Source organism: Cydia splendana, chromosome 20 (assembly GCF_910591565.1).
Source record: "Cydia splendana chromosome 20, ilCydSple1.2, whole genome shotgun sequence".
Lineage (NCBI taxonomy): Eukaryota > Metazoa > Arthropoda > Insecta > Lepidoptera > Tortricidae > Cydia > Cydia splendana.
In genome coordinates, this window is record NC_085979.1 from 12,773,695 (window position 1) to 12,800,733 (window position 27,039).

The 27,039-nt window shown below is 37.5% G+C and overlaps 1 protein-coding gene and 1 long non-coding RNA gene across 2 annotated transcripts in view; both read left to right on the top strand.

The window, feature by feature from the left end:
* LOC134800581 (zinc finger protein 69-like) overlaps nucleotides 1-22,415 on the top strand; it is a 31,004-nt gene extending 8,589 nt beyond the window's left edge. The window contains exons 3-4 of the mRNA XM_063773070.1: nucleotides 12,349-12,450; nucleotides 21,459-22,415. Coding sequence (XP_063629140.1) covers nucleotides 12,349-12,450; nucleotides 21,459-21,704 — 348 coding nt within the window. The 3' untranslated portion in view covers nucleotides 21,705-22,415. The remainder of the gene's footprint in view (nucleotides 1-12,348; nucleotides 12,451-21,458) is intronic.
* On the top strand, nucleotides 1,373-1,892 carry LOC134800594 (uncharacterized). Its single transcript, XR_010145551.1, has 2 exons — nucleotides 1,373-1,497; nucleotides 1,605-1,892. It is a non-coding gene; the product is annotated as an uncharacterized LOC134800594 (long non-coding RNA).
* Nucleotides 22,416-27,039: the final 4,624 nt, after the last annotated feature.

Below are 27,039 nucleotides of genomic sequence, written 5' to 3' on the forward strand. Positions count from 1 at the left end.
TAGTCTCGAACGGTCTTTTTATTAGGCCCTGAAAATGATTCTGAGCGTTACGACTGCACGGCCCCAAGTTTTGTTAATAAATACTTTATCTTCACACATATCATAAACTGTCTATTATGCCTTCAAAATCCGTAAATAATGGCCCACATTACGATAAACTGCAGCAAATTTCTTATCTGTGAAAATGTTGTAATAGCTTTATTACTATATCAAAATCGATTTGGTAATATGCATTCAAATTTCGAACAACTCTGAAAAAAAAAGCAATTTGATTTGACCCCTATTCTAATATCAGTTGAGATGACGTTTTATTCGAAATGAAATGACAATTGCATACAATATTGACAAATCTCACATGTTAGTTGGTATCGAACGATATGGCAATCGACCCCGACTCTATTAGTTTGTCTCTGAATAAAAATAAACTACGGATGCGTGACGTGCGTGAAAAAACTTTTCATTTGCCGCCATTTGACGTACAGTTTAACTTTTAACTAGTTTGTAAGTAAAAAATAATTTATTTTGTTGTTTTTAAAGTAACTATAACAAAAGTTTCGTGTAAAATGTGCGATTAGGATATTATTTCGGAGACGCCACCTCATATCTGCGAGTTCCGCAAGGGAACAAAGTGCCCCAATGTCGGCTGTAATATGAGGTTAGTGAATATATCATAGAAAGTTTATAATATATGTGAGGATGAAGCAGTGTATGTAACTGTACATAATTAGGCATTATAATACTCGTGTGATCCTTTTATGAAACTCATTTCATTCGTTTCATAAACCCACACTCGTATTTTAATGCCTTTCATTATGTAGCAGTCACATAAACTACTATTAAGAGTTATTTGATAAAGTAAATATTTTCGGAATAATAGCTTTAAAAGAAAAAAAATGCGTTTCAGTTCCTGGAATATCAAAACATTTAGTTTCTTACTATTTCAGTATTTGTCGATGGCGCAGACGCTGAAAAGGCATTTGGATATGCACAGCAATGTAAAACGACCAAAGACCAAGAAGTGCAACATATGCGGACACTTGTTTTTGGTAAGCGTTAGAGATAAAACACTACACTACACACCATCAAATTTAATGTGCAGACATAGAAGTGTTTGTGGCAAAATAAAGTGATTGACAAAATTAAATATCGGCATGTCTGTTATCGATGTTACCTTGACGTTATACGTAGTCTTGCCATAAATTCTGTCCTACATGAAATTACATTTATTTAGAAAATAAAAGAAGACTTACTTATGAATAAATCAGGGTTATGTTTATTAATTATATTATACAGATTCTATAAAATAAAATAATTATTTAAAATGTCCACCTTTTACTTTAACACACTTCTTTAAACGGTCCGGCCACTCGTCATGACGGCACGGACGGCGTCGATGGGCATTAAAACCGCTGCCAGCACTAAATCTAACTTCAGAGACTCAACATTACGATGAGGTTTAGAGCAGGCTTTCTCCTCCAAAATATTCCACCGACCATAGTCCAAGGGGTTGAGATCGGGGCTTCCTGAGGGCCAATCTTCAGCCGCAATAAACTCGGGTAAATGCGTCGCTAACCACCGTTGTGTTGTCTTAGCTTTATGTGCAGGGCAGTCTTGTTGAAATATCCAGTGCTTACCGGCAAATAAAGTATCATTTAGCGGCTTAACGACTCTCCTCAAAATGTCGTTTTGATAGTTCGTAGCACGTATTTTACCCCTTGTTCACAAAAATGAAGCTCTGTGACGCCTTCATAGGATACTCCCCACCAAACCATGACATATGCAGGATGGTGACCTCTTTCTACCCTTGGAACTCTTTCAGAAGCTTCTTGGGAACTGTGAGCATATATTTTATCATTTTGGCGGTTGAATTTTTGCTCCACGGTAAAGATTTTTTCATCTGTGAACAGAATATTACGATATCCGCCCTTTGCGTGCCGCTGCCACAACACTTTTAGTTCTCGCCGCTCTTATTTTCCGTAGGGCCCGTGTCAATCGCTGTCCTGTGCTCCGACGATAAGCACCAAGATTAAGGTCTTGTTTTATGATACGGGACATAGTTCTAGGGGGAATTTTCATTTCCCTGGCCATGACTTTCTGCTTGCGTAGCGGATTTCTCCGAATTCACTCAGCTACCGCTGTCATCACTGCTGGTGTCCTTGTTTGATGTGGTCGACCGCTCCTGGGTCGGTCGTCGACTAAACACATGTCATTGTATCGCTTGATAGTACGATAGATAAATTTCTTCGTTATATTCAAAGGTTTCAGCAGTTTGAAAATGTCATTCACTTGCTTGTCGCACTTGTATAACGCTATCACTGCGACACGATTCTCTTTGATGCCCCACTCGCATGGGCAACTAGTAGCGTAACAGGATGATTTCTTCTTTTTTAACAACTGGTTGCGAAACTTGGTTGCCAAAACGGCCGGAGGGGATTTATCGATGTTTCATTTTCTCAAACACTCATTTATGCCACAAAAAGTCCTATGTCTGTTAATGTGACATTCCACGGGTAAAGGTACCATATGGCGGTTGGCGCTTACACCGCGTACGTAGCACCGCATTATTATTGAAGCGTCGTTAATAAGAGCGTGAGCACCAACCGTTATAAGGTACCTTTTGCCGTGGAACGCCACAAATATTAGTATATGTGACTGCTACGTGATGTGCCGTAACAAAATTAGTTAAATTAGGCATTACAACACTCGTGTGATCCTATTCCTATCCTATTACGAATAAGAACCCACACTCGTATTTTTTAGGGTTCCGTACCCAAAGGGTAAAAACGGAACCATATTACTAAGACTCCGCTGTCCATCTGTCTGTCGCCAGGCTGTATGTCATGAACCGTGATAGACAGTTGAAATTTTCACAGATGATGTATTTCTGTTGCCACTACGACAATAAATTACTAAAAACAAAATAACATAAATATTTAGGTGGGGCTCCCATACAACAAACGTGTTTTGTATAATGGTACGGAACCCTTCGTGCCGGAACCGTTAGTCCGACTCGCACTTGGCCGGTTTTAAATTTTAATGCCTAATTTTGTTCAGTTACTAAGTACACTGCTTTATTTAAACCTACACTATACAAGAGTTAGACCAAGACAAGTCTGCAACGATTTCGATAGCACACGCAGTGTATAAGTTATTTTAAACGTCAAAGTTCTATGAAATTATAATTTATAAATAACACTTGCACTGCGTATCCTATCAAAATCGTTGCTGTTTTTTTTGGTCTACCTATAAGCTCTCTATGATGTGTTCAGAACTCGCACGTTACGACCGGCATTGCAGCATCGTTGCTGAAAGTGTTGATGCATTTCGTATAAAACGTCATCTGGTCAAAATAATTCAACATTCGTCCAATAGATGGCGCTGAATGTTGAAGGAACTCGATTTTGTATAGACACCCAATAGACACCTAGTTTCATTCGCCCATGATATTATTATTGTCGGTTGAAAACGGTCGGGACGTTTTCAACCAAAAAGTACCACTTTGTCGGTTGTCAATAAGGTTGACTTCAAATTCAAGCTATATGGAAATAGCGCCTTATTGACAACGGACAATAAGTACCCTTTTGATTGAGAATGGCAGATAATACGTTACATTCTAAGTTAAAGTTTTCCTTTTCAGAGCAAAATTAGTCTACGTTACCATATGTACACACACACGGGCGAGCGACCGTACCAATGTCCGCACTGCGAAACGGCTTTCTCGCAGCCGCACTGCCTTCGTACGCACTTGATGAAACAGCACAACATTGACGCCAGGGTGAAATCGGACGGGACGATCACTGAAATAACTGGGACGGAAATAGTAGATTGTGTCACAAGGGAGCAGTGACATGTTTACAGCGAGGTTGTACTTTGATTCCTAAACGAAGCGAAGGATTCTATAATGGAAATGGAATCCTTAGCGTAGTGAGGGATTAAAGGGTGTTACGCCCAATATGGAAATAATTTTTCATATCTCATGCTCTGAAAGTGGGTCGTTGTTGTTCTAAAAGGTGCGCAGAAAGTGATACGTTTATGCTCTAGCGCAGAAAAGTAGTGTACTCCTCTGCGTCCCCGTCCCACGAACAACTGGGTGGAAACAAAATGGAAAAATAGTGTCTTTATTTCCTCGCTTGGAACAATTGGTAATTGTTTAATTTTACTAATCCCACGTTGATCCTTTTTTTATAAAAAATGATGTAAGTAAATTGTTAAAAACTATTTTTTCTTGTTTCTTTCGTTGAATTCTATTTACTCGATTTCGTAAGGCGGGAACCAACAGGAATACACCAAAAATATTTTTTTAAACCTTACACTTGCGTAAATGAGCAAAGGTAAAATCTTATACAGCCACAGTTAAACCTTTGTACGATATTAAATTGGTTTTTAAAGTTATTTAGCACTATATTCATGAAAATAAAATAAATTACAAGATAAAAATTTTGTTTTATTATTAATGAAATAGTTATTTAATATTTAAAATACTTTTATTATGTTATTACGTGGTGCGGTGCACCAAGGTCGCGGTGCGGTCCGGTAACCTGTTGCGGCTTTTAGAACGAAAAAGTATAAAATTAAAAAGTAAGAGGCAATCCCGCTGATTTTCATACTATAATGTACAAACCATTTTAAAATTACTGCAGTTTGTTAAAAAATGTGTATTTTCGTAAATATTGCAATCTAAATGATTTTCGCTAGGGGTTATTATTCTTTACACTTGTAAAGTCTCCGATTGCAAGTAAGTCCTAATGAAAAAAATCATGGCCGTAGGTCTATTAGGTACTTCAATTGCTGATTTTGCGAAATTGCCTTGTCTTGTTTGGTTTCCTCGCATTCGATATGAAAAGTAGAGTGTTTAACTCGGGTGAAAGGCACCATTTCCGTCTCGGACTATTGGCGCTCTCACTGCGTTCGAGCGCCAAACTACCTCGGCAGAAATGGGTGCCTTTCAACCCTTGGTTAACAATCTACTATTGTTTCCATGTGACACATACTGCTTTTCACATCACCTATTAGGTAGTTATTATGATTAAAAATATTATTTAAGATTAATGTGCAATAAACTAAATCAAAAAAGTGTTACTTTGATACGTCCTAGCAGGGAAGAAAAGTGCCGCTTTGATCCCTCATAGCAGGGAAGAAAAGTGCCACTTTGATCCCTCCCAGTAGAGAGAAAAATTCCCTTTTCTAATTGGTGATGTGCAATAGTTATTTGTACAACAAGAGATCAAAGTTTGATATTTCTTCGAGTGCTTATTTTGAGTCCCGTGCAAGCGAAAGATTCTATAATAGATTCTCGAGCGTAGCGAGTGAATCTAATTTAGAATCTTGAGCGTAGTAAGGGATTCAAAAGCGCACGAGATGTAAATAACTTTGATCTCGTGTAGTACACAAAATTTTTCACCCTAAGCAGTGAGAACATACCTAGAGGGACAGAGATAATAGAACCCAAGTATATCGAACTTGTATTAGACCCCGCATGTTGAAATGACTAAAGATCACTTGAATGTCATTTTGTCTCACTCAGTGAGCAAAATCGCATTTTGCTCACTTAGTGAGACACAATCAGTGAGCAAAATGCGATTTTGCTCACTGAGTGAGACAAAATGACTCAGTGAGCAAAATCGCATTTTGCTCACTGTTTTTAAGAAGCAAAGTACCCTTGTTCGAGCTGCTGAGGTGAAAAATAAGTTACTGCCAATAAATTAATTTTTAAAAACAGTTATTGCCGACTGTACTTCATACCAGATTATTGTATTGTATACCTACCTATACACCGTGTTTTTATTGAATTGCGTTAACTTCGGGGTATGGTTATGTACGTTTAAGAGAACTAAATAGCTTAGTTAATTACAAAAAAAAATGTGTTTTTTTTTTTGAAAAATTTTAAGTTTAAAAAGTAATTAAATGTAGCATATAGCGTTGTTGTAACACGGGCATTACATTTAACTCAACCAAACAATTGAAATCTGTGACATATCAATGTCATTTCAAACATCGATCGACCGAGATTGTACTTAAGTTTAGTAGCAAATGTATGAACTCATTCTAAACACTAATCGATATGTAAACCGGCCCTAAGGCAAGTGTACACGCTTGTAGAGGCCTTATAGGAAGAAAATAAATTATTGATTATCTCCGAAATGGAGTTAATTAGAATATCGGTGTCTTTGAGAAAGTTACTTGATTTAAGCTCAGGAATGCACCCTTGAAATTAACGGAAATAAAAAAAAAACATGGTGTACATGTTTGCAAAATGTAGTTTTCAACATCGGTACCACACAGTCCTTCCAATAAGGACGCTCGGACAGGTTATATGTATAAAGATCCTTATTGTAAGCGACAAAATGGTACCTTTGATTATTAACTCACAATTTTCAAAGCGATACGGCTATAATAGCGTGTTTTGAGTTACGTCTAGTCAGCGCTATGGAAAAATAGCCTTGCATTTGCACCAACGTCAAGCAGTTGACTAGACGGACGCTCGGTAGACGCTAGTGCGGGACGTATCTTATAGTAGATAAGATTGATTGGCATGGATTTATTATACAGGGTGTCCCATAAGTGACACGTCACAGTGACACCGGAGGTAGACCAGGCCAAAAGGACCAAACCAACTAAACATGACCCCAGTAAAAGTGGCACGGTTTTCGAGTTATTGCCAAATTAAGGTTTTTCATGAATTTTGACTGTTTTTAACATTTTTAGTGCCAATGTGCACTCGGAAAGGTCTCGAAGTTAATTTTTTTTATGGCTACGGCATTATGAATAGTTAATTAAGATAACAGAATAGGTATTTTATCGATAAACAATGTAAAATGCAAAAAAGTACTGGTTTAATCTTGAATTAAATTCACGGCGAAACATTAATTTCGACTTTGACCACCTGTCGTGAAAAAAAAAACTACAAAAGTACTGAGCAAATAACGTCAAGCTATTGAGCATGTTATGCAGATTCAAAAATGGTATGACACATGTACCTTCCTGCAATAAAATAGGATTTATTATCATCTTTCGAAAGTCTCATAAAACATTAGTTAAAACTAGGAATTAAAACCAAAATATTATTTTGCTAATCCGCGAAAAGATAACGTGCTAGTCAATCAGTGCTAACCCGTTATACTTACTTGCGTATTTTACATGCAATTAATATTCCCACCCTCCCACCGCAAAAATAAATACGCAAATAAATATAACAAACCACCACCAAAAGAATAAACCTCGACACGTGTTTCGCCTCTCTACGAGGCATCCTCAGGAGTTGTTGACGGTCTGACGCCCGGCAACGGAATGACCTGTCTAGAATGGTCGGCCATATTTATACCTTGACCACTCCCCCTACCGTGCAAGTGTGAGTGAGATGGAAAAATTCGTAATAACGGCGATGACGCAACATTCAATTGTTCGTTAAGAATCATGCCCCTATTGTTGTACCTAATTATTTCCAGTTGTTCCAGAACACCCAAACGCAATCCCTTTTCGCAAACATGTAAAATATCAAAAGAATGATTCTCAGATAAAGTGTGACCTGTATCTAATAAGTGTTTTGCAAAATTAGTGTTTATTAGATACAGGTCACACTTTATCTGAGAATCATTCTTTTGATATTTTACATGTTTGCGAAAAGGGATTGCGTTTGGGTGTTCTGGAACAACTGGAAATAATTAGGTACAACAATAGGGGCATGATTCTTAACGAACAATTGAATGTTGCGTCATCGCCGTTATTACGAATTTTTCCATCTCACTCACACTTGCACGGTAGGGGGAGTGGTCAAGGTATAAATATGGCCGACCATTCTAGACAGGTCATTCCGTTGCCGGGCGTCAGACCGTCAACAACTCCTGAGGATGCCTCGTAGAGAGGCGAAACACGTGTCGAGGTTTATTCTTTTGGTGGTGGTTTGTTATATTTATTTGCGTATTTATTTTTGCGGTGGGAGGGTGGGAATATTAATTGCATGTAAAATACGCAAGTAAGTATAACGGGTTAGCACTGATTGACTAGCACGTTATCTTTTCGCGGATTAGCAAAATAATATTTTGGTTTTAATTAGTATGGATTTCCGCAAAGTAACGCCTGATTCTATTCACTATTTTAAAACTAGGAAATCAACAATCCGTTGCTACTTAGTAAAAATAACGATTTATGTTAAGATATCTAATTCTGGATACAGAAATAAAAAAACGCCAAGGATATCATTGAGTTGATAAAGGTTCAAAGAAAAAAAAATACTGCAGGTTAAAGTTTAATCAATTAATTAAAATAAATTTATTTTACAATAAATGCTCAAATTGTTTTTTCACCTCAGCAGCACGAACAAGGGTACTTTGCTTCTTAAAAACAGTGAGCAAAATGCGATCTGCTCACTGAGTCATTTTGTCTCACTCAGTGAGCAAAATCGCATTTTGCTCACTGATTGTGTCTCACTCAGTGAGCAAAATGCGATATTGCTCACTGAGTGAGACAAAATGACATTCAAGTTACCTTTATAGTCATTTCAACATGCGGGGTCTAATACAAGTTCGATATACTTGGGTTCTATTATCTCTGTCCCTCTAGGTATGTTCTCACTGCTTAGGGTGAAAAATTTTGTGTACTACACGAGATCAAAGTTATTTACATCTCGTGCGCTTTTGAATCCCTTACTACGCTCAAGATTCTAAATTAGATTCACTCGCTACGCTCGTGAATCTATTATAGAATCTTTCGCTTGCACGGGACTCAAAATAAGCACTCGAAGAAATATCAAACTTTGATCTCTTGTTGTACAAATAACTATTCCCGGCTCGTATGCACGCTTGGCACCGTCTTGTAAAATGTCAACTTAATTTCCTTAAATTCATTTCGGATATGTTTCGTGCTGCCTCGAACATACGCCGCCGTAGTTCCTCTTGGGACCTTATTGGCTTGTAGTAAACTTTATTTTTAAGTATTTTAGGAATCCCCAATAAAAAAAAATCAAATGGGTTTAGGTCCGGGGAACGCGGCGGCCATGCCACTGGTCCCAATCGGCTGATCTATCTGGGAATTTCTGTGTGAGGTGGTCGCGGACATCGCGAGCGTCGTGTACTGGGCAGCCATCTTGGTGTGGTTCCAGCTCCAAGAAGATGGATTGGCCGACCAGTGGCATGGCCTAACGTTTCCCGGACCTACACCCATTAGATTTTTTTATTGGGGATACTTAAAAGATAAATTTTACTCCAAGTCAATAACGTCCCAAGAGGAACTATAGGCGGCATGATCGAGGCAGCACGAAACATATCCGAAATTTATTTAAGAAAATTTAGATGACGGTGCCAAGCGTGCATATGAGCCGGGGAAAAACAATTCGAGCACCTATTGTAAAATAAAATTACTTACTTTAATAAATTGATTAGACTTCAACCTGCAGTATTTTATTTTCTTCATCAACTCAATGATATCCTTAATAAAAAGGGAGATAACAATTTTCCATCTCTTTCTTTTAGGCATTCGGCAAATACTAAATAGGCGTTTTTTTATTTCTGTATCCAGAATTAGATAATTTAACATAAATCGTTATTTTTACTAAGTAGCAACGGATTGCGGATTTCCTAGTTTAACTTATTTTTTATGAGGCTTTCGAAAGATGATAATAATTCCTATTTTGTTGCAGGAAGGTACATGTGTCATACCATTTTTGAATCTGCATAACATGCTCAATAGCTTGACGTTATTTTCTCAGTACTTTTGTAGTAATTTTTTTTCACAACAGGTGGTCAAAGTCGAAATTAATGTTTCGCCGTGAATTTAATTCAAGATTAAACCAGTTTTTAGGGTTCCGTACCCAAAGGGTAAAACGGGACCCTATTACTAAGACTTCGCTGTCCGTCCGTCCGTCCGTCTGTCTGTCACCAGGCTGTATCTCACGAACCGTGATAGCTAGACAGTTGAAATTTTCACAGATGATGTATTTCTGTTGCCGCTATAACAACAAATACTAAAAACAGAATAAAATAAAGATTTAAATGGGGCTCCCATACAACAAACGTGATTTTTGGCCAAAGTTAAGCAACGTCGGGAGTGGTCAGTACTTGGATGGGTGACCGTTTTTTTTTTTTGCTTTTTTTTTTGTTTTTTTTGCATTATGATACGGAACCCTTCGTGCGCGAGTCCGACTCGCACTTGCCCGGTTTTTTTGCATTTTACATTGTTTATCAATAAACCACCTATTCTAGTTATCTTAATTAACTATTCATGATGCCGTAGCCATAAAAAAAAATAACTTCGAGAACTTTCCGAATGCACACTGGCACTAACAATGTTAAAAAACCGGCCAAGTGCGAGTCGGACTCGCAAACGAAGGGTTCCGTACCATTATCTATAAAAACGGTCACCCATCCAAGTACTGACCCCGCCCGACGTTGCTTAACTTCGGTCAAAAATCACGTTTGTTGTATGAGCCCCACTTAAACCTTTATTTTATTCTGTTTTTAGTATTTGTTGTTATAGCGGCAACAGAAATACATAATCTGTGAAAATTTCAACTGTCTAGCTATCACGGTTCGTGAGATACAGCCTGGTGACAGACAGACGGACGGACGGACGGACAGCGGAGTCTTAGTAATAGGGTCCCGTTTTACCCTTTGGGTACGGAACCCTAAAAACGGTCAAAATTCATGAAAAACCTTAATTTGGCAATAACTCGAAAACCGTGCCACTTTTACTGGGGTCATGTTAAGTTGGTTTGGGTCCTCTTGGCCTGGTCTACCTCCAGTAGGGTGTTTCATTTTTCCGAATTTTCGATTTTCATCTGACTTTGCTCGAATTCTTGTTCTAACTGATAAGAAAATATTATACGTTAAAAAAAATTAAAATCGGTAATCATTTAGAGGTTGCACAACTTCAACAAAGATTTTTCAAATAACCAACGACTCTACATCAGAGGGTAGAAAATGGTTTAAGCGGATACCATCAAAACGGAGAGTAGTGTGATACTGAACCTTCTACATATAAATAAATTTTAAAATTAGTAGTAAACTTGGATTTTGGTTACTCGATAAATGTTCTAATTAAGATTTTCCAGTTTTTCCACCTGTTTCCAAAGGAAAAGTGCTTTTATCGTGTTTTAGACGCAAAATTCAGTTTTCTCATTCGATTTTAGTATTAGATCATTATATTTTGTCATTTTAGAACATAGTTCATTTTCACGCAATGTATGGGGTTCTCACTCTACCTTTTCAACTTGTGCAACCTCTAAACGTTATTCGATTCTTTTGAAAATTGAAATAGATAGTTTTTAGTGTGGGGAGACTCCATTGGTGAGCAAAGTCAGGAAAAATATTACAACTTTTTTTTCTCCATACAAAAGTGAATCACCCTAACCTCCAGTGTCACTGTGACGTGTCACTTATGGGATAACCTGAATTGTTACAAGTGAAGTGTGAAAATAAATGCATATTTTCAATCTTGTTGTTTATACTTAGTATACCAGAGTGTAGTACCTTAATTAAATCAAGAGCGTAATCGTAACATAACAAACAGTTTTGTCGCAGTTGCACTGTCTACGCACGCATTTGCTGAAACAGTACAACGTCGACGAGAGGGTGAAAGGGGACGGGACGATCACTGAACAAACTGGGACGGACAAAAAAATATTTTTTTTAAACATTTTTATTTCTTACCCGCTATTTCGCCAGTAACTTTGTCGAATTTTGTAACCTGGCTCTTTTGCGTCAAATCCGGTAGTTCTGATTTTTTGCAGACGTGTTTATGATGTTGGCCCAATGAATAATCCAAGTTTGTGACTTCGAGCGCCGCACGCAACTTTGTCAACCCTGTTTGGGGGGGGTTACGATCTTGTTTGATTGACCTTAAAAACAATAATTGTGCCAACCGGCATCGCCTGAGACAAAAGTGTATACTCACTGCACTTACTTAGCCTACGAATACAAGTTCGAAAAATTATACATTTTGAAAGGCTTTATTTCAGAAAATATTAGATGTACAGAGACAATTCTAGCTCGAGGTCACAAACTTGGATTATTCATTGGGCTAACATCATAAACAAGTCTGCAAAAAATCAGAACTACCGGATTTGATGCAAACGCAAAATGTATAATTTTACTGTATTAACATTCCCACCCTGAATATCTATTCCTGTTCTTTGACCTACTAGGAATGAACCAGCCCTAAGGTCACTCGTAGTCTCAAACGGTCTTTTTATTAGGCCCTGAAAATGATTCTGAGCGTTACGACTGCACGGCCTAAGGTTTTGTTAAATAATAATACTTTAAGAGTTATTTGATAAAGCGGAATAATAGCTTTGAAAGAAAAAAACTGCGTTTTAGTTCCTGGAATATCAAAACATTTAATTTCTTACTATTTCAGTATTTGTCGAATGCGCAGGCGCTGAAACAGCATTTGGACACGCACAACAATGTAAAACAACCGAAGACCAAGAAGTGCAACATATGCGGACGCTTGTTTGTGGTAAGTGTTAGAGAAAAAACACAACACACCATTAAATATTAGTCGTACGTATATGTGGCTGCTGCGTTATGTGCTGTAACAAAATTAGGCATTAAAACACTCGTGTGATCCTATTATGAGACTCACTTCGTTCGTTTCATAAACCCACGGCAGTGTTTTCAATTTATCACGACTGAAGGCTCGCACGAAGGTAACTCAAGCCACTATCACGGAGATAATGTACGCGGATGACCTGTGCTTTGTGGCGGATTCCCCGGATAGTCTACAAACGCTTATGACGAGTCTCAACGAGTCCTGTCAGCGCTTTGGGCTAAAAATTTGTGTCATGAAAACTGAAATAATGGGGCTGGAGAGACTAGCGCCCGTTGACATAGGACTCGGCGATGACTCTCTGAAACAAGTAGATAGACAAGACCAAGTGCGGGTAGTTCGAAAAACTCGCGCGGCTAGAAGATGTTGATGTCAACTTGAGCCAATCTTCTCCGAGACCACGGGGACAACGCCGTCCTCGAAACGTCGGAGGTAAATCTTAAAACTTAAATACGCGATTAAGGGCGGGTTGCACCGTGCCCATTTGATGTGCTGATCATGGCTAAAGATGGCGCTAACGAACGCTAACTGCATATTTGGGTTGCACCACGCCTAACGTCTGTTAAAAAGTTACGCTGCCCTTAACCGGTCGTAGACCACTGGTTAACGATTTTACCGCCTGATAAAAATGGCGGCACTTTATTGAATTTGTCCGTATTTCATGAATTTATATTTGATTTTTCAATAATTTTAGGAACTACCGTAAACCGGGGTTACTTTGATCAATTTTAGAGTTTGGCACCATTTTTTGACGATCCTAATATACGTAAAAATATGAAATAAAAATATAATAATCGGTATTTTCTCTTCTTTCCGCCTGCCAAATAAAAAAAAATGAGGACTTATATTTTTTTCATAAATAAATAAAAACAACGCGATCAAAGTTATATTGAGAATGGGGTTACTTTGAAACCACTAATTTTTTTGCTGACAATCTAAAGTAGACCCGCTAAAAAGCCCGTAAAAAATAAAAAAATAAAAATCGGTTAAGTATTTTTTAAGTTATTTATATTTTTAAAGTGTGGGGTTACTTTGATAACATACCAAATGATACAAATTAATAACTTTAAGCGCTTATTACATTATCTACTATAAATAACGTAGGATTTTAACTTATTATCTCACTTAGCAACTGATTTTTGAATTGCAAGCTTTAAGGTTTCAGTAAATTTGGTATGTGCACTCGGGTTTTTGATATGTTGCCTTCATACTTATTGTATGTTCTATAAAAAAAATTGTATGCTTTCGACGCGGCACGAATAGATCTTGTGCCCGCCACTAGGTGTGGCGTGCTCATTGAGTTGTTCTTCTTGGTATTTTTTGTAGTCTCGTTACCCGATATTTTTTTGTAATCTCTGGCATTGTTTCTATAAAAAAAACAATGCATATTTATTAATAGTAGAATTAATTAATACCCTGGTGGGCTGGTGGCCTTACGCACGTATAATAAAACACCTAAAGCAAAGACGCAGTATTAAATATAGCCAATTTCCACCCAGAAAGTTAATACCATACAATAGAAACGGGTAAAAGAATGTTTAAAATCAGATGAGCAGTTCCGGAGATCAACATTTACATACAAATTTATAATTCTACAACCTCTACCTCTTCCACTGACTCAGACGATACATATTTATTATTGAAAAAGATACATAAAAAATCGTAGGTTGCCAAAACAATTCATGGTGTTACTTTAATATTTTGATCAATTTCACCACGTATAAGTGATCAAAGACACCCCGACTCATGGATTCCCCGGCTATGTGCACATGTGTAGGTTGTCGAATTCAGGTATTTTTTTATAAACTCACGAATAAACACTGATTAACCTAAGACACTATAAAATTACATGTATTTAATTATTGACACAAATACAGTTAAAGTTTTTCAACCAATAAAACCAGAAAGAAATGCGTATCCGCCATTAATATTTTTTTTCAAGACGAAATAATAATATTACACTCACATCCGGTTACTGGGCGATGAAGCAACTATCAGTGTTGCCAATAAAGAAAAAAATACTGCGAAGTTATTTTCCAACTCGTCAAAACAAGCACTTTAGTAGCGGAGGGAAGTCGTTATCAAAGTCGACCCGCAAATCAAAGTAACCCCGGTTTACGGTATGTTATTTAAATTATTAAAAAAATGTTAATAACAATAAAATGTGGAGTTTGTAAACGCAAAAACGTGTGACAGTTGACATGAATGGCTCTAAAAGTCATTATAATTGGGAGACGATCCGTCTTTCATAAATACATTAATTTATTTATAGTTTAAAAGAAATGTGCGTGTTTTAAGTTTAAATTGCGTGCAGAATGACTCAAAGTTGGAGTTAAGACCAGATTGACGTTATCACAGGTTAACAAATACGTCCCATCAGATGAAACTCGACGGCATATAATGTCGGCACTACTACTTGTCGCCAGGATGGACATTAAAACCAATTAAAGACTTCTGATTATTGGAATCAAGATAAAAATGATAAATCCTTTGGACAAATCCACCACGGACGAACTATGATATTCGAAAACAGCGAGATGGCACCTATAACCATCTACAAGTCTGCCTCTGAAAATCGTAACCCGCTATAGAAGTGAACTATGTTTAGAACTATAAACGTACATAAAACAAGTTGCGAAATATAAAATCAAGTATTTTGTGAAGTATGGCAAGTGAAGTTTTGTGAAGTGTGGAATGTATTGGGACAATTCCAGACTAGTTGGCATAACTAATAGGTTATAATAAAGTGACAAAAATTTGTAATGCAAAAGTGATTATAATACTTCAACTCCTACTTACTTGGGTTTTATTTGCTTTTACAACATAATCTTATTCATAACCCTAAGAAACAACAACTTTCCAAGTAGGCATTAAACTAAAATAATATTATTTTTGGAGCTATCTATATTTGAATTGCAATTACAACTACAAGTGCAATTTGTGTTGCTTCTAATACGATCCCGCACCCATTATCAACATAGTATGGCAAAGCATCCTTTAGCACAGCGGTCGGCAACCTTTTAGCAGCCAAGGGCCACATAGTAGTTAACAAAGTAGTCGCGGGCCGCACTTTGTTAATATTTATGTCTTTATCAGACATTGACGTTTGTCAATATTACATACAAAATAGCCATGGAGGCTCGCGGGCCGCAAGTTGCCGACCGCTGCTTTAGCATAAAATAAGAATAAATGCCTGAGGGATGCCGCTTTCCTAAGTAATACAAAAAGCTAAAATATATATTACCGTGCCAAGGCGATACTGGCTGCCAAGCTTATTAGAGTAATTATTCTGGAAATATGGAACATACATGAGAACAACTGAGTTGTTTTAAAGGAACTTATAATATGCTTGTCAGATGCAGAAAGGAACAATACCCCTATCTGCATCTGACAAGCATATCTATTGACAAAATTCAAGGTATTCTGTAAGTAGGGCTCTTCCACTATAGTCAAAAAACATTTGCAGTGACTTTAAAAATACAAAGCTACATTTATAAAACTTTAATACAACTACCAATACCTGGGTCAAATAAAATATAATATGGCTTGTCTTCTTGTCACCGGAATTTTATTTGTGTTCAACCAGTCATACACTGAAATATATTTAACCCTAGCCATGTATTGAAAATAATGTTCCAGTACAGTACCTACTGATTAACCTACCTCAAGTCCCTATATACATAACATTTAAACCTAACATAGGTACCTAAATAGCCCTGAATTTGTCCCAAGAAAAGGCCCTCGGTCTGAATAATTTTATTTTATTTGTTTTCCCTCCATACTGGCTTTTTAATTATTTATCTACACCAGAAGAAAATAAAATAGTTAATAACCAAGTTACCTGTATGACTGAAAATATAATAACTGATAGGTAGGTACCTCCTTAAATATAATTGTAAAATAAATAAGTTCTTTATCTACTCTCCCGGTAACCCTTTACCTCCATTGGTCACTAAACTGCTTAAGTACCTAAAAAGGATAATAGTATGAAATGGAAAATAAAGTAGATAAGGTAACTAGCAATATATTTTCTTGTCAATATTGAAATTCAGATAATATTTCTAATTGTACTTTATTTTTTGTAACAAGTTTCTTCCGGTTAATTTAATTGTATAATTTGTTGATTTCTTGAATTCATTCACTTGTGTGTAACTTTTATCTTGTATTCCATATCATATGGTGTCAATCTAACCTGAAAAGAAAGCAACATGATATTATTATAAGTCATCATATTCCTCGCGTTTGTCCCGGCATTTTCCACGGCTCATGGGAGCCTGGGGTCAGCTTGGCAACTAATGCTTAGACCAAGCAGTTTTAAATTAAAGTACAAAAGTAACTCAAATGCCTGCTACTAACAGTTATGCATTATTTTGTCAACAATATAATTGGAATTTTTTCCCTAACTATCGTCTTTGCTTCATAGTTGTAGATAGCATAGTTAGCGCAAGTAATCACTTGTGCATGCTTGTGCTTAGGGCTCTGAAAGGACTGGAAGTAGGAAGCAGCTATAAGCATTAAACTAATAAGATAACTTACCGGGCAATGTCGCTCCTTGTTTGATTCCGACTTTAGCTAGGCCATTCAACAATCGTAGTCAGACATTTCACTTTAGTGTTTTTAATATATAACCATAAATATATTCAGGAATGGCTTATATTGTTGAATATTTAGATTTTAAATCTGCAAAGAAAGTGTAGTTCGCGCCTACAAAACTTTTCTCTTTGAGAATTTTGACAACTCAGTTTGGCATTTATGACTGGGTTGCTATATAAAATAAAAATTCTACCATAAAATTTTTGGTAGGAATGCGTTCATAATACGGCAATACGATTACCGATTAGTAATTTTAACGTCCTGTTATTTTATAGTTGGTGCAACGCATTTTATTTAGCAATCGTTAAGACCCCCACGTCAGCGTTAAAATTTAGCGAACCGTGCTTACGTTAGCAGGTGGTTTGGTGCAATCCGCCCTAAGTCCCGTTGTGTAGTTTGATAATGTTTAATAATCGTGAAAGTTTAAATCAGTGGTTTGACAAGTAGATAGATTTAGATATCAGCACCTCTAGCACATCTTGCATCCGCGACTTAGACCGCGACTCGAGTCGACATTCCCGCGCCTGTCAAATCTGTCGATTTCCGTAGCACAACTTGTACCCGCGACTGCAACAGCCGCGTAGAGAACTCAAAGTCGCGGCGCGACTCATCAGTGTTCCCCAATGGAATCAAAGTCTAAATATAAATGCTATTTACATGTGACAACACTGAATCGGAAACAGGGTTGCGCTATTTCATTCGTTCTTTGGTGGTAAAAAATCTAGTTTATTGTCGATGGTTAAAATTTTCCTGTCAAAGTCAAGGAACGTTCAAATTTTGTCAACATTTAATTACGAGAAAAAATATGAAAAAATGTAAGTAATAGAGCCTTATATACTAAATTTTGATAATATTCCTTAAAATATATATTGTTTATTAATTTCTGTTTAATAAACCTTTTAAATAAAACATTTTGTAAATAACTATAATTAATGGAATTGCTATTATTGGTTTGATTCTCATATTCCTGTTGTAAATTGTGTTTTTCTTTTTTTCAGAATAAGTCCAGCATTATCCTAGACACGATTGATATCCCAGCACCCAAAGGAAAATATTGTTAACAGGAATGTGCCAACGGGACCCGAAGTGGAGAGTCAGGAAAAGAAACACACTAGGCAAGCTTGTAGGTTTCAGACGCGGATCTGTCCCCGTTTCTAAAGTCACTAAGATGTGAGAAGCGCTTTAGCTTTAAGAACACCACCGAGGAAGTGAACTATTATAATAACCATAATGGTTATGGCGTACCTATCTATAGTTCGTTTTTTTTAGCATTAGAAATAAGTTAAACAATCTTGATGTGTCTTTTAATTGAAAAACACATTTTAAAAATAAGTTACGGCAAATATGTAACAATTATGAATCTAATACGATCATTTATATTTTTCTGCTTTCATAAGCAAATATTGTGCCAATAATGGATGGCATGTGTGTGTACTGTGTAACTGTTTATGATTTGACAAATTGATATGAAAAGCTTATTTCATAGTCCTTGATGAAGTCACGACCACATTTTATTTTTTTGTTTACAAACCAATTTTCTTTCCAGGGTGATATTTAATTGTCCTACGCCGCATGTCGAAGAAAAAAGAAGAGAGAAAATACTTTTCAAGGGTAATAAAGATTCTTACAATTTCTCTATTGTGGTTCTAGATGTTAATAATATATTAGGTTTAATAATAAGAAGTCGAATATTGCAAGAATATATAAGGCAAAGCAATATACCATTAATTTAAATATTGTTTTTTTTTCACTCCTGTATTTTTTACCTGAAATGAAACTAAAAAAAGTAGGTAGGTACCTACAACTCCTAGAAGCCATGATTAGCTCCCCAAGGCCCACTTCATACCTAATGCTGACAGCAACGTATCATAGCATGATCGTGTCAGGCCCTGTCAAACATGAAGTGAAACATCTAGAACGCGGGGGTATGAGATAGAATTCTAGAGGAGTTTCAATATGGTAGACCATATGATAACTGTACCTATGCTACGCAGACTATGACATGAGCGTAACGACTCCTTCAAAATATTGTTGGTTGGGTCGGTCCAGTCACGTCACGGTATGGTGTTGGCAGGGGATGGAATGGTTTAGTGGGTGATGACTGATGATCCTGTTACAGCCACGTATTACATCATTTTGTTACAGTACGATGCAGCGGGCACAGGCCACATGTAGGTATGTTTTGTTGAAGTCGAGGAAGGTTCCAAACGGTACCTAAATAGTAAGAGATTGTTGAAATTAGACATCTAACCGTGATCCTAAATACTACTACTAAGACTATGGCTTACTTAATAAGTTGGATACTTTGTTTTGAACATTTGTACCTACCCACCTCATATCGGCTTCGTTTATGTACAAGCAAGCGGGCTCCGTTGTTAGGTTGATGAAAGTTTTGTGTAAGGAAGTCTTAGGATTACTTTTACAAACTTACGAACCTGAATTGAAATTTAAAAATTCCTACATATGTACCTACTTATTTACTTAATTGAGTACCTAAAAGCTAGCTGTTTGAAATTAAAGTTGTAAACATGATGGGTGTGTTGTGGTACTTGTAGGTATCACCGTGCATAATCGATATAAGAGTGCGTAAAGCGCATTTAGTGGTTGTTCCATACTTCCTTATCCCTTAGGGCAATAAGTAATTATACAAATTATATTATTACATAATATATGAAACTTGTGTTTAAGTTATAATTATCAAGAGTTCAGTTAAAAAAGTACAAGCAAACCACCCGCGAGAGCGAGTCGCGTTATAAAGTCGCGTAGACTTCGACTCGCGGATTGACATAAAGCCGAGAGAATATTTTGTCTCAAAATAGGCAGTTGTGCTACGGATTTTAGTTCAAAGTCGCGATCGTTGTCATTTTCTGACAGTGACACCTGATCGCGAGTTTGTCGCGGCTCTCGCGCGTGAGTTGTGCTGCCAACACGCGACAAGCCGCCAAGTCGCGCCGATCTGTCTCTTCTCGCGCCTGTCGCGGCCAGTTGTGCTAGAGGTGCTGGGGAGCACAATAACATCCAAGTGCCACCTTGACGACGAAATTAACACCAGAATCGGAGCGGCTGCTGCTGCCTTCGGAAAGCTTCGCGTCAAGGTGTTCCGTTCACACGACATTAAGCTTCAAACCAAGGTCTCCGTGTATATGGCGGTTGTCCTGCCGAATCTCCTGTATGCCTCTGTAAACTTGGTGCCTCTACCGAAAGCACAATCGCGCATTGGATAGGTTTCACCTGAAATGCCTGCGTGACATAATGAACATCTCGTGGTCGGATCGCGTCGGGAACACGGAAGTTCTACGGCGTGCTAATGTTAGCGGCATTGAAGCCTATCTAATGCGACGACAGCTGCGATGGTGTGGTCATGTCTCCCGTATGTCTAACGACAGAGTGGCTAAGTGCATCTTTTACTCTGAGCTGCAAAATGGCAAGCGGAAACAGGGCGGCCAATTTTTGCGCTACAAAGATGTGCTGAAGCGCCACATGCGGAGATGTGACATTGAGCCATCGCACTGGGAGACTTCGGCACAAGATCGGCCAAAATGGAGGCATACAGTGAGTACCAAAGTGCAAGCCTTCGAAGAGCTGAGGCGAGTGGAACTCGACGCGAAGCGCGACGAGTTAAAGGCCCGACCACCTGCGGTCATCAATTACAATTTTGTCGGAGGGGTGCTGACCTGCAGTGAATGTGGCCGTACATTTACTGCTAAAATCGGTTATGTCAGCCACCTGAGAGCTCACGAACGTCGCTCTCAATGATCAGTAATATACAGTCGCCGTGGTCGAAACCGGCCAGGACGGTATGATATGAAACCCACTCGTATTTTTTTTTTAATTTTAATGCCTAATTTTGATCAGTATCTTATGCTTGTGTGCAACTTAGTTTTAGATTAATTATGGTTGTAAAATGTTGCCATGCCCTAGCAGGGTCCACGTCTGTACTGACTAAAATAAAAGAACATCTTGTGATACCATGCTTGCAATGAATAATTAATTATCTATACCTACACTATACTGTAAGCTCTCTATGATGTGTTCAGAAGTCGTATGTTACGACCGGCATTGTCAAAATAATTCATCTTCCATTCAATAGATGGCGTTGAATGTTGGAAGAACTCGATTTTGTATAGACACCTAGTTTCATTCGTCCATGACATGTGACGTTTTCAACCAAAAGGTACCACATTGTCGGCTGTCGATAAGGTTGATTTCAAATTCAAGCTATATGGAAATAACGCCTTATTGACAACCGACAATAAGTACCCTTTAGATTGAGAATGGCACATATAATATATGTAACATTCTAAGTTGAAAGTTTTCCTTTTCAGAGCAACAGAATTCTACGTTACCATACATACACACACACGGGCGAGCGACCGTACCAATGTCCGCACTGCGAAACGGCTTTCTCGCAGCCGCACTGCCTTCGTATACACTTGATGAAACAGCACAACATTGACGCCAGGGTGAAAGTGGACGGGACGATCACTGAAATGACTGGGACGGAAATAGTTGATTGTGTCACAAGGGAGCAAAGTGACGTCTTTACGGCGAGGTCGTACTTTGATTCCTAAACGAAGCGAAGGATTATTATATTACAGAATCCTGAGCGTAGCGAGGAATTCAAGTGCGCTACGCCCAACGCCCAAGATGGAAATAATTTTGCTACCATGTTACAGATACTGCTTTTTATATCACCCATTAGGTAGTTGTAGTGTTTAAAAATATTATTTAAGATAAAAAAAAATGATATAATAAACTAGAACAGAAAAATGTCACTTCGATCCCTCCTAGCAGGCAAGAAAAGTGCTACTTTGATCCTGGCAGGAAAGAGAAAGCCCTTTTTCGAATAGGGGATATTACTGCCATGTTCTGCCGCCAGAGTGCAGCACTCCGACTCTAGTAAGTTCATAGACTTATACATACTGTGCCTTAAACTGTTTATTGACAAATTTTCGCAGACAATAAAATATGACATTGGTGCATCAAGGCGGCTTGTTAACAAGGGCCTTACCGGTAAACGTGAAAATCGAAATTTAGTTATCTGCCTCTTTATCGCTCGAATATGCAAGAGTGATAGAGAGATTAGATAACGAAATTTCGATTTTCTTGTTTCGCGGTAGGCCCATAGACCTACCATCCGCTCGCGCTTGACAGACAGCTGAAGTGTGCGAAAGGGAAGCCATCACGTATATGAACATCCCATGAGTGCGAAAGAGTCAGACTACCAAAGAGAAAACGTAACCACTTTTGAGTTTGACGACGGCCGCGGACGGCCAAGAGCTTATCACGGTAATTTGCAAATTGAAAAATATACACGGATTAGGACGAAAAGTATTAAATAAAGTAATTCAGTGAAGATGGTGTCTTGTAGTGTGCCGGATTGCAGTGTCACAGGGCCAAATGGTCCAAGCAAATACTCATTTCAGAGGATTTATGATATTCCGAACGAAATTTTCATAACGATATTTTGTCAAATTAACAGCGTAAAAAGTGTAAGAAGCCGGTTTATACAGTTCATTATAACTTTTTCTTCCTTTGTGTGCTAATATTTTATCATATTAGTCTATAATTTAATAGTAGTTTATGTGACTGCTACATAATGAAAGGCATTAAAATACGAGTGTGGGTTTATGAAACGAATGAAATGAGTTTCATAATAGTATCACACGAGTGTTTTAATGCCTAATTATGTACAGTTACATACACTGCTTTATCTACACACATATTATAAACTTTCTATGATATATTCACTAACCTCATATTACAGCCGACATTGGGGCACTTTCCTCTCTGGCGGAACTCGCGGATATGAGCTGGCGTCTCCGAAATATCTTTATCGCACATTTTACACGAAACTTTTGTTATAGTTACTTTAAAAACAACAAAACAAATTATTTTTTTCTTACAAATTAATTAAACTATAAACTGTACGTCAAATGGCGGCAACTTTTTTCACGCATGTCATGCATCCGAAGTTTTTTTTTTTACTTCAGAGACAAACTAGAGTCGGGGTCGATTACCATATCGTCCGATACCAACTTACATGCGGGATTTGTCAATATTGTATGCAATTGTCATTTGATTTCGAATAAAACGTCATCTCGACTGATATTAGAATAGGGGTCAAATCAAATTGCTTTTTTTATTCAGAGATGTTCGAAATTTAAAAGGCATTACCAAATCGATTTTGATATAGTAATGAAGCTATTACCACATTTTCACAGATAAGAAATTTGCTGTAACAAAACAGTTTATCGTAATGTGGGCCATTATTTACGGATTTTGAAGGCGTCATAGAGAGTTTATGATATGTGTGTAGATAAAATATTTTGTGTAAAAACATAATCTGTTACTTTACGCTAGGGCTTGACAAAATGTTCATATGACAGTATCGATAACTTGTCGGTATATTAATAGCTATGTAATTATTTCTTCACAAGACATCATTAAGATATTAGCTTTTATAACCGACTTCAAATAATAACGATTGTTATACCTTTTTGAAGGTGTTCATGTATAGCGGTAAACTTAAACTTCACTTTCCAACACAGTAAGAGTTACATTAAGATACGTCTGCAACGATTTTGATGGCAAACGCAGTGCAAGTGTTATTTATACGTCATAATGTCGTAGAAGTTTAACGTTTAAAATAACACATTTGAAAAAGTAGTCGATAAAGCAATCAAACATCGACAGATTATTAATATGTTGTAACATGACATCACTATTTTTGATCTCACATAGACAATTTACGCACACACTTTCATTTCATTTTTGGTTACACTTTTGAAGATTGACAGTTGTTCTTTGTCATCTAATTCTATGGGTAGGCCATGTGATTGACGTGACGTGTGATGTGTCAATGTGGTTTGTTTACTGTATGTGCCACAAAGGTGCCATCTACGCAGAGCTTTGCCTAATATTCCCTATTAGTGATGTGATGTGAAAAATAAGTTACTGCCGATAAATATGTTTTAAAAACAAATAATATCAAAGTGACAAGGATTAAATTTGAATACAGAAAAATCTTCGCCGTTCAAATTTAACCTATAATACTTTGACTTAAATTGCCCATGTCGAATACTAGTACAGCGTCGAGCACGAGTACTTCTACCTTACTTCGTACCAGATTATTGTATTGTATACCTTTACATGTTTGCAAAATGTAGTTTTCAACATCGGTACCACATAGTCGCTTCCAATAAGGACGCTCGGACAGGTTATTTGTATAAAGATACAAGCAAATGTCGTCCTTATCGTGAACGACAAAGTGGTACCTTTTGATTGAACACTCACAGTTGACTAGACGGACGCTCGGTAGACGCTAGTGCGGGACGTATCTTATAGTAGGATAAGATTGATTTGCATGGATTTATTATATTGTTACAAGTGAAGTGTGATAATAAATGCATATATTCAATCTTGTTGTTTACTTAGTATTACCAGTGTATCATAGTACCTAAATTAAATCAAGAGCGTAATCGTAACATAACAAACAGTTTTCTCGCAGTCGCACTGTCTACGCACGCATTTGCTGAAACAGTACAACGTCGACGCGAGGGTGAAAGGGGACGGGACGATCACTGAACTAACTGGGACGGACAATAAATAGTAGTTTGTGTTACAAGGGATCAAAATGATATATTTCCGTCAAGGGCGTACATTGAATCCTGAATGAAGCGATGGATTCTACAATAGAATCCCGAACGTAGTGAGGTTAACGCGGTTGAGTGTTAACGCCCAAGACGAAATAATTTTGATACCGTGTGACACATACTGCTTTTCACATCATTCATTCATTCTTTTAAAATTATGGCTTCAGCCCATTGGGGCTATTTCGCCAGTGTCAAGGTCGTAGTAGCAGGGTAAAACGATTGAAATTGTACGGTTAGTACAAGACAGTGTACGGTGATTTAGCTCTTGTAAAGCGATAGCGGGCTTTACAAGAAACACGTGGTCAACCGGCCGTAGACTCCAAAATGATGGTTAAACGAGCTTCAAGATAAATTCTCCATTCACTGCACACTACCACATTAGTTTACTGTATAATAGGCTATCGATATTACACTTTAAACAATATTAATGAGCAAAAAACAAATCGACCAATCTCGCCGCGTTTTCACATCAACTATGAGGAAAATAAGAAAATCTTAGTGTTGACACTACAGTGTTGCCACTTTTTAATTTCTACTCTTTTTTGTCAGGCTGTACATACGATGTCCATAGTTAATTATATTAATATTTTATACTGGCAATGAAATGTCCTTGAACAGAAAAGTGCCACTTTGATCCCTCCTAGCAGGGAAGAAATAGTAGTTTGTGTTACAATTTAAGGGATCAAAATGATATATTTCCGTCAAGGGCGTACATTGAATCCTGAATGAAGCGATGGATTCTACAATAGAATCCCGAACGTAGTGAGGGATTCTAAAGTAGAATCCTGAGCGTAATGAGGGATTCAAGTGATAACGCCCAAAACGAAATAATTTTGATACCGTGTGACACATACTGCTTTTCACATCAACTATGAGGAAAATAAAAATATCTTATTGTTGACACTACAGTGTTGCCACTTTTTAATTTCTACTTTTTTTTGCCAGGCTGTACATACGATGTCCATAGTTAATTATATTAATATTTTATACTGGCAATGAAATGTCCTTGAACAGAAAAGTGCCACTTTGATCCCTCCTAGCAGGGAAGAAAAATCCATTTTCTGATTAGGTGATGTGAAAAATCCATTTTCTGATTAGGTGATGTGAAACAAAGAGACAAAGAATGAAACCCTCGCCAGACAAAGAATGAAGGACTTTGGAGCAGGATAGGTACCTGGAACCAAAGGACTTTAAAACGCTACCCATGAGCTCCATCATCCGACACATGGATATGGTGGGAAAAGCTCTTGAGTAGTTGACGGATCTCTTCTAGGGGGTAACTGCACAAAAGATCCCTATGGGTCGAAGTGTATCCGCAAGGGCCCCCGAAAACAATAAGATAAGATAAGATAGGTGATGTGAAAAATATTTTTTTAAACATTTTTATTTCTTACCCGCTATTTCGCCAGTACTAGGGTAATTCGCCAGTAACTACATTCCCACGCTGAATATCTATGCCTGTTCTTTGACCTACTAGGAATGAGTCAGCCCTAAGGTCACCCGTAGTCTCGAACGGTCTTTTTATTAGGCCCTGAAAATTATTCTAAGCGTCACGACTGCACGGCCCCAAGTTTTGTTAAATAAATAATACTTTAAGAGTTCTTGATAAAGTAAATAATTTCGGAAATAATAGCTTTGAAAGAAAAATAATGCGTTTCAGTTCCTGGAATATAAAAACATTTAGTTTATTACTATTTCAGTATTTGTCGAAGGCGCAGGCGCTGAAACAGCATTTGGACATGCACAACAATGTAAAACTACCGAAGACCAAGAAGTGCAACATATGCGGACGCTTGTTTGTGGTAAAAGTGTTGAAGAAAAAACACAACACACCATTAAATATTAGTAGTACGTATATGTGGCTGCTACATAATGTGCTGTAACAAAATTAGGCATTAAAACACTGGTATTTTTTTTGAAGTGAAAACTTCTTTAGCGGCGCTGAGCACTTTTTGAGGTGGGGAAAAAATGATAAACTCGGGACAGCGTAACGCGTAACGCGAAGGCGTCTCTCCTCTCTTTCTACCGCACGGTGAAAATGTATGCCTGAGCCGGCTGTTTCATGTAGGCGGCGCAGGGCGCTTGCGTGACTTATGTCATGTGTGACGGACAATGTTATTCACCAAAGAACTTTAGTCATAACGTATCATAATCAGGTCAATTATTTAAAACTGGACTTTTATATTAAGCAATAAAGCTCAATGTTCTAATCTTGTACGGGCTGAAATACGAGGATCTCACAGTTACATTC